General features: G+C 35.3%; 1 protein-coding gene across 1 annotated transcript; it reads right to left on the reverse strand.

Annotated features, from left to right (window-relative positions):
• Positions 1-7,351: 7,351 nt before the first annotated feature.
• On the reverse strand, positions 7,352-9,460 carry LOC140883060 (probable E3 ubiquitin-protein ligase BAH1-like 1). The gene is made up of 6 exons (XM_073289366.1): positions 9,097-9,460; positions 8,536-8,780; positions 8,178-8,435; positions 7,939-8,076; positions 7,766-7,824; positions 7,352-7,683 (listed from the first exon to the last, which is right to left on the reverse strand). The coding sequence occupies exons 1-6, from the start codon at positions 9,308-9,310 to the stop codon at positions 7,575-7,577; spliced, it is 1,023 nt and encodes a 340-aa protein (XP_073145467.1). The 5' UTR covers positions 9,311-9,460; the 3' UTR covers positions 7,352-7,574.

Raw genomic sequence — 9,460 nt, forward strand, 5'->3', positions numbered from 1 at the left:
TCTTTGAAGCAACGCCGGATATGGATGATGCGGTCTTCTTTCCAAATCTAGTCCAAGTATATCAATTTGAGGATATCTCTCAGATGAAAGCATATACGAAGAAGAGATGTTGTTTAGCCAAGAAGAATCTGATGATGAATCAGAATAAAGAAGAAGTGTTTCGACATGAAACAAATGAGAGTTTGATTAGGTTCTTTAGTCAAACAACTATATCTCATAATATGGTCTAAAGGATTATGAGAGAAAATCCAACGTTACAGAAGTACCAAAGATTTTCGGCAATACAAGTAGAAAGAGTCTTAGACAACCTAGGGCTTAGACAAAGAAGACATCATTTGATTTACAAAATATCCAGATGGGAAATGACAATCCCTATGGAGTTAACAAGTAATCAAATAGAAATGCAGTTAATTCCTTTTGAAGAAATAAGAGAGAAATTGCAAAAGTTGAAAAGTGAGGTAGCAAGGACGATGTCTTGGATTCATATTGGAGCAATCCAAATAATGATTAAGGAAACTTTTAAGTAAGGAATAGATTCACCCATAGATATCGTAGTATGTGATAAAAGAATGGGAATATTCAAGATGTTGTACTGGGTACTATCTCAAGAAATCTTTGTGTTGGAAAAATTGTAGGAGTTATTTATCCAAAAATAGCCTACAATTTAGCTGACAGAGACTTTAGTCGAGCCTTGACGTTACATCAAAACTTCAAGGAAAAAAGACTAATGAAGGAAGGTAATAGACCATATTCTATTACATATCAAATTTTATATGTTCTTCTAATACTCATCATTCTGAATTATTTATTAGAAATGAGTTCATTGAAATTCCAGAGATCTTTGGAAAAGTTGTTCAAGCAATATACCCGAAAAGAATCGAGTTTCCTTTAATTCAGGAAACAAACATCCAAATTCAAGACATACCAGTTCTATATAAAGACCTTAAAATAGAACCCCGAAGTTTATCTTTCTAAGGAAACCGAATGATAAGTAAGAGATGGGACAAATCTCTTATTCAAGAAATTCCACCAGAAAAAAAGAGTTTTCTATAATAGAAAAACTTAGATCTCCAGAAGGATGAAAAGAAGTGAAAATATTATTCGAAATTACAAGTCATCGAAATCAGATCCCTTGTAACTCGATTTACTATTTGGAACAATAGAAAAAAAGAACTTACCAAGGAGTGATAAATATTGGAGAATTGGAAGTTCAAATCTGGGGAATTCCAGGAAAAGAAGTGGATCAGCTCATTCTTGGTTTAGAGTTCCTGGAGGATCATAAACCATGGAAACGCCTTGAAAAGGGAATAAAGTTCATGGCAAAAGAAAAGACTTGAAGGATTCAATAAGAATTCTACGAGATGAAAAACCAAGAGAATCGGATAAGGGACAACCCCTTAATCAAATTCAAGAACTCTGTTCACAAACAGAGAAAGAAGCAACTTTTGAGATTAGTAAATCATGAGCATGATTTACTAAAACGCATTGAAGAAGTAGAAAAGAGTTACAATACTCTACCTACTAAGGCCTTAGAAGTATTAAGGCTAAATAGTCTTAATCGGATTACTGAGTTACAATACAGTTTACTAAAAATGACAGGACCATTTAGTAATCCCTTTAAGTAAAATGACAACAAGTCCTTTCTCCATCTACATTCCAATTGGGATGTTATACGAACAATATAAGGTTGAATACTTTGCAGCTTATATTGACTCGGGAGCAGAAATTTGTACAGCAAAAAAAGGAGTCTTTCCTGAAAAATGTGAAGAGGACTTGCCAAAAATTGCTGGACGAGATTTGTCTCGAAGAATTTTAATTCTTTGCAAAGGAATAAAACAAGCAAAAATCCTTGTGGGAGGAGCATGTCAAACACCTTAGTACAAGGTAAAAACACCACCAATCTATTTCCATGATACAAGAGCTGATATCCTGCTAGGAAATAACTTCTTACAAATATTTAAGAAGTACACACAAGACAATGAGTTAAGAAGACTTATGTTCACTACAAATTGTGATCATAAAATTATCGTTCAAAGACTCAAGGTTTCTTTTTATCGACAATTGCCGATAATATTTCGCAGCCAGCGTGGTGATAAAGGACAATTTTTTCACCCAAAAATGAAAGATCTAAGAAGGTTTGGAGAAACCATGTTGAAAATAACAACAGAACAAGAACTCCGAACAGAGGATATGGAGCTTCTCAAGGTAACTCTAAATCACAGAGATATAGAGTTAAAAAATAAGGTATCCCTTGAAGATGTCAAAAAGAAGCTCAAAGAAAGTTATAATATTGAGCATCCTTTGGCATGGTGGGATAGAAATCAACTCAAATTCAGCCTTACTCTAAAGGAAGGCAAAAAGTATGAATTCGTCAGATATAAGCCTATCCCGATGAACAAAACAGATCAAAGGGGTATGAGAATGATTATCAAGGAACATTTGGACCTTGGTCTAATCAAAGAAGGAGTTTCACCATATAGCAGCCCAGGTTTTCTGGTCAGAAATCATGGTGAAATAAAAAGAGGGAAACCCAAGTTAGTTATTAACTACCAAGGTATTAATAAAATCCTGGAGTTTGATGGATACTTCATACCTAGTAGAGAACACCTAATTAGCTGTGTACGAAATGCTAGAGTGTTCTCAAAATTTGATTGTAAGTCTGGATTTTACCAGATTCGAATGGAAGAAGGCAGTAAGAAATTCACAGCCTTCTCTACTCCACAAGGACACTATATTTGGGAAGTTATGCCTATGGGATTGGCCAATGCACCCCAAATATTTCAAAGAAATATGGATAATCTTTTTAAAGATTATTTCAACTTTATGTTTGTTTATATTGATGATATTTTTATAGCATCAAAAAATATAAACGAACATGTTAAACACTTAGAGATTTTCTCTAAAATTTGTAACAAGGAAAATTGAATTCCTTGGTATTGAGATTGATGAAACTGGAATAATTCTACAACCCCATATTGTGGAAAAGGTAATGAATTTTCCAGATAAACTCAAAGATGTAAAACAACTCCAGAGTTTTCTATGAGTAGTTAATTTTGCAGGGATGTTCATAAACAACTTAGCAATGTACAGAAATGTATTCAGTCCTTTGTTAAAAAAGGATGCCAGGTTTATATGGACCGATGACCGTACTAAAGGGGTAAACCAATTAAAAGAGATATGTAAGAATCTCCCAAAAATGTCTATAACCGTAGATGAAGATGATCTGGTATTATTCACGGATGCCAGTGACGAATGGTGGGCTGCTATCCTTACGAAGATCACCCCGGATGGAGAAATACCATGCAGATACTGTAGCGGTCTTTTTTCAGAATCTGAGGCCATCAGATGGCATATCAACAAGAAAGAATTTTATGCAGTTAAAAGGGATTTTGAAAAATGGTCATTATTTTTACTTGCTAAAAAATTCACGTTGAAGGTTGATAACACCCAGGTAAAAGCTTTCTTAAGAAATAAGATTGAATCCAAACCTGAGAAAGCTAGGTTATTAAGATGGCAAGCATTATGTCAAAATTATATTTTTGATATTGTTATTATTAAATCTCATGAAAATATTCTTGCATATTTCTTAACAAGAGATGGAAGGCAGTAACGTGGATTCCATCATGAAAATGCAGAGGCATCTCAGGGAACACCTTGGGTTGCTTCAAACCGAGTTCAACCAGTTAGTCATTAATGCTGAAATGGCTGGCAGGTTACAGCAAGCTGATCGGATCAAAGTATCTAATCATATTACTGGATGTATGCAAGCTCAAACTCAACTATGAGCTGCTATTCAAGGGCCAATTGTTAAGGCTATAGAGAAACCATTGGTTTCTCATAAACAGAAAATGTTAAAACCATTGATTTTACAAGAAGAAAAAATACATCCACTGGTTGTAGAACAAAAGGTTGAGGATTCCAAAATCCAAGAAACAAGTGCTAATCTATCATCAGCTTTTGATGAATTGGATGAAGAAACAATTGATGAGAATAACTCATCAAGTCAACCCTTCGCCTCTGGGGTAAAAGAGGAAGAGATCAATCTTAGGCCCAACACTGACAAGGGTAAATCTAAGATTGATACTAATCCAGCTATTATTTTTTCTTTTCAGGTTTATCAACAGAAGTGGGAGAAATTGAAAACAAGGAGTGAAATCAATCCGAACACTTGCAGGGTTGATGTTGCAGGAATATATCCAAGGGTTTGGCTAAAAAACAATGTCAATCCTAAGGATGTAAAGTTCTGGTATGAATTTGGGGCTTTGGCCTCAGTTCATACAACGTCTCCAAGATTCTCGAAGATATCACAGTTACCAAAATGGATCCAGGAAGCAGTTAAAGAAACATGGGCAAATAATGATCATTTGTCCAGAGGAGATGTCCTAGAATTATATTTCTTTAGTGCAACTCGAGAACCAACAGGAAAAGAATCACACGAACCCTTTCATTTCATCAAGCTAAGGAGACCTGATATGACGAGCCATAAATTTATCAAGGATCCTAAAGCTGAAGAAATACCCTTGGTGTCCACTTTTAGAGAAACCTAAATCTCAACCAAAAGGCCATGGGGTTTTTCGGTCTGTCTCACCGAGATGGACAAAGTCAAATTTCCGTTCAAATTCTACCAGAATTCTGTGAATGGATCGTTCCTGTTAAACACAATGACAGGAAAAACTACGGCTTTCGCGGAAGAACTCTTCAAAAAGAAGAGAAACTTTTTGTAGAACAACAAGCTGCCGGGGAGTAAAGAAACTCGCCGAAAATTTTGTAACATTGCTCACATAGGAAGATGGTCAGAGGTTATCTGCCCAGAATGTCCTGATCAGAAGGAGCCAGAGTTCGGAAAAACATTGAGACCCCGAACGGATCGAAAAGATTTTTTCGAGACAAGCAAAGGTGGACAGGGACCACCAAAGATGCGTTTTTTCAGGGGACCACTGCAAAAGCAGAAGATGCCCCGACAGCAATAAAGAAGACATGTGAGGAGGATAGAGCCTAAAGAAAAAGGACGACATGTGACTCCTCCACCAACAAACGATGCCATTAATAATGGCATAATAGGACAAGGTGAATAACGGGTGATTCATCCTCTAGCTAAAGATGCCATTAATAATGGCATAGAAGGACAAGACAAACAGCTGTAAGATTCCCTGAAGTTTCTCGGTGAAACGAGTGGAACCTCGACTATAAATACAAGCGTTCAAAAAAGCTGAAGATATCGATCATTCCCTTCAGTTTTCTTACAAATAAATTGTTGTAATATTTCTCTCTCTATTGTATTAAATTTTTCTTTTATGTAGTTCAAGAACAAGGCTACTATGAGTAGCTAAACAAGTTGTCTTCTCCTCTTCAAAGGAGTTGATTTATGTAATAATATTATGTCTGAATAATTTTTCTAAAAGTCTCTTGTTCTTTCATGCTCATATTTTATAATTAAATTCATATACCATGCGCCTTAAGGTAGAAAACGAATTAAGGTTGTGTTGGGTGTCGTTGAAGGAGCTTGTGCAGAAACCATCTGTTGCGACTGCGTGGTTGGAGTGTGAGGAGCACTTCGTAAAACTAGGCAGGTATGACCCGACGATACTATGGTCAAAGAGGTTTTGAATTTAATTCATCTGATGGAAGCATGTTGGACCCTAATCCAGAGTATATCAGCTGGAAATCTTGCGTAACCGATAGTTCTGCTTGGCCTGAACTGGTTCGATAGGTAAAACAATGTCACGTACAAAGAATTAAATGCTAAACACTTTGTTAAGACAAATTTGGGGACCACTAGAGAGTTGAAACAAAGAAATTTGAGTGTAGGGAGTTAAGAGAAAGAAATGTTTGGGTTTGAGGATTTTAAAATAATTTGCCCTTTCTATTAACTTGAATATAAAATAAAAACATACAATAGTAGAGACCGGTGGTAAGATATTTTGTGTGTTTGTTTTCTTGTTCAATAATACTTATTATTTCCCCAACTCATTTTCAGTTTCCCTTGTGCAAATTCGTCGTGTTCGATCGTTTTTCTCCATAGATGTGTACTTGCACCATCAGTTGCGTTTATATCTTTTCAAGAAAAAGAACTAATTTTGTTCTCAGTCATGCCAGCCCTAGCCATGATGTGTACTTGCACCATCAGTTGCGTTTATATCTTTTCAAGAAAAAGAACTAATTTTGTTCTCAGTCATGCCAGCCCTAGCCATATCAAAAGTTTACTCCCACTTTTTTTTTTTATTATTATTCGGGGAGGAGGATTGCCACAAACTCATAATTGAGTCTCGAATTTGATACCTCATCCTATATTTAGAACTTTGGTGCCAAATGAATTAGACGTCATCGGCGGTTTACTCCCATTCTCATTTACACATTATACTTCTATTTTAAAAAAAATAATAATAAGTTTCATTCCAATGATATCAAAGGTTTAGTCCATTCTCATTTGCGAATGATATTTCTATTTTATTTTTAAATCCCTTTCATTCCAATATTACTTATCGAAGTTGAACATTTTCCAAGAGGAGAACAAACTGGATACCATTGAATCACATGTACAACTTTCAAATTAATAACATCACATACTAAGGAGGAGCAAACTTAAAATATTTGGGGTATCCTTTATAGTTCGAAACTATAGAATTTTCTCTTCAAAAAAAAAAAAAAAAAAAACTATAGAATTTTTTCAAGTTCTTTAAAAATAAATTGAAACAACATTCCAGAGTGGAGCAATTATTTGGTTTTGTATGTGCGTGCTTATGTGGCAAAACATGGAAGAGATTTTTGTCATTTTCTACTTATAATTTGATGAGATCTAAGATTTCACTCATCAGTTCTGCAACTGTATTTTTTTATATTCGAAGATACGACTCCTACTGCCAAGTATTCATTAGATTTTGTGTTTTATTTATTTAAAGATAATTTACATATGTTCTATCTCATCTCACTCTTTAATTTGTTCTTGGTTCCAATTGCATTGCTCACACTTCAAATTTGTATGTATCTTTGTTCAAATTAATTATATGTGCACTTGCTTTTACATTACGAATATGCAATCATCTAATTTGGAAGTTATTAGGTGACATGTAAATACATTTTAAATGTAAGGCAACGTTGTCTGATTTGAAATTTGATCTAATTTGATTTTATATATGTATGAATCATGCTATACTATATTGTAGGTTTGAGTTTCACATATCATTTAATTTATGTCCAAATTTTGTTACATACATAATATTGTGTAAAAACCATCTTAATTTAATATTATCTTATCAACAATAAATTTTAATTATCAAGTATATCATTTATTTCATAATAAAAAAAAACTAGAATACCATGATCAAACAAAATATTTTCAAATAAAATAATATACACACATATAAAATATTTATGTATTATATTACACACGCAATGCGTGTATTTCGATGACTAATACAAAAAGTGTAGCTAGCTCCCATCGAGGAGAGCGCATGATTATTAGAAGACAATATTAATATTTACAAGAGAGAAATTTCACAAACAACCAACAAAATGACGAGCAAAAACAATAATAAATCAAGGGTAGAGCAGCACAGCAATATGAGATTTTCTGTTTAGATGCCAGTGAAGAGTCGACACTGCAGCTCCCAGTGCTCCTTAACCTGTTTAAGTCTCTCCATTTTTTCGGATTTTCGGCGTTCTTCCCAGTACTCGTGAGGACACCTGCTCGAGTAAAGATATTTATATATTACGAATTGGAATTGTGCAGTACCAGATCTGGTGTGTCGAATAATTAGTGCATTACCTTCTACTCAATAGAATATGCAGCTCATCTAAATGTACAGCAGCTTCATACACTCCGGACTGGTATAAAATCAAGATTGTAGAGTATTACATCATGATGATCGTCTAACCTTAGTGTATAATATCAACTACACAAAGCCAAATACACAAGAAGAAGACCGATGATCATGATACCTCCCGGCATATAGGGCACTTTGTGCCGTGATTTGCTGTAGTAAGCCCATCTACAACGGTCACTGAGGCAGCTTTGCAAGCACACAGGTAGCAGAAGATATGGCCACAAGTAAGAGACACCGGTTCAAAGAACGTCTCCTATGACAAATTAAGAAACATACATGGTTTATACATACAGGTTTCAGTAAATTTCTTTTCGATAGGTAGTCGGTAGATCGATCAAAGATTGAGACACCAACCAAGCATATAGAACAGGTCAAGTCTATGTCAAGCTTGACTGAATCATAAAGCTCACAAGAAAGAGACGGTTTTCCATCACTAAAAGCCAGAGAACACCCCTCGAAAAGAGGGGGAGCCGTGCTGGAATTGAGCCCTTTAGACTCCCTAAAGTTTATATGAAAGGCCATAAGTTCACAAAGCCACGGAGATTGAAGGATCTCGACGTGCATACTTTGTGCTTGAGACTTGAAAGCTTGGCCTTGCTTAGAATAGTGAATCTGCCATGATTATAGACCAAAGCAAATAAATGGAACAGCTATAATTGATATCTTTACATATACACTTTGCAATTGATTTTTATTCAATAAAGAAGCACACCTTGTCATATTTCTTGAGTATTTTACGCATAGCAATTGCGTTGATTATCGCATATGTAACAAGTTCCCTGCCTTCTTGAATCAACGTGACATGATTTCCTTGCAATTTGTCTTTGAACCAGATTAAGCACTTGCTGAATCCCGAAGCCAAGTGTAGGTCGAGCAATTTCTGGGCTTTTTCATTGAAGAAACCGACTATTGCAGACATTTCCTGAAGAAGGGATGGGAAAAATGTCCCATCGCAGACTACATGCAAAGCACATCAGATTTAATATATGTACATAAGTAATAAACATATTCAAAGTCAGACGATTTTGATGGGCTAATGACAGATATCGTCGAAGAAAAATCTGCCGGCATTTCACCAAGCATGTACACATCCAAAAATAATCTATCATCATCATCATTCTCTATCAAAGATTTAGTCGTCAAAACTGACAAATCTTACCAAACCCCAATTTCCCCATGATTCTGAATCACAACCCAAGTAACCAAAAGCAGAATATATAAGAAAGAATTCGTGGTTTAAATAATCACACAATAGATCAAGAATATAACATACCTGGACAGTGCTGTGGGCAGGTTGACGAGTCATGATGAGGAATCCCACCACCATTTTGATGATCTTGATCAAGAACAAGAGTCATATCCTTATGAGAATCGATCTGTTTTCTGCATCTCTTCAAGATTTTCTTGAGTTTCTTGAAACCCACCCGGGGCAATTTCTTCTGCTTCTGTGCCAGCATGTACTCCTCGTATTTCTTGCAGAACTTCATCTCCCTGATCTAAAACGTGAACCCTTCGTTTGATTTCTCAGAGATGAAAAGGAAACCAAAAGAAAATGAAAATGCAGCAGAAATCCCTTTTCGAATATGTACCGAGCCTGAAAAGTGGCTTCTTGTGTGTGTATTTGGTTGAGTTATATA

This window comes from Henckelia pumila, chromosome 2 (genome assembly GCF_033568475.1).
Source record: "Henckelia pumila isolate YLH828 chromosome 2, ASM3356847v2, whole genome shotgun sequence".
Classification (NCBI taxonomy): domain Eukaryota; kingdom Viridiplantae; phylum Streptophyta; class Magnoliopsida; order Lamiales; family Gesneriaceae; genus Henckelia; species Henckelia pumila.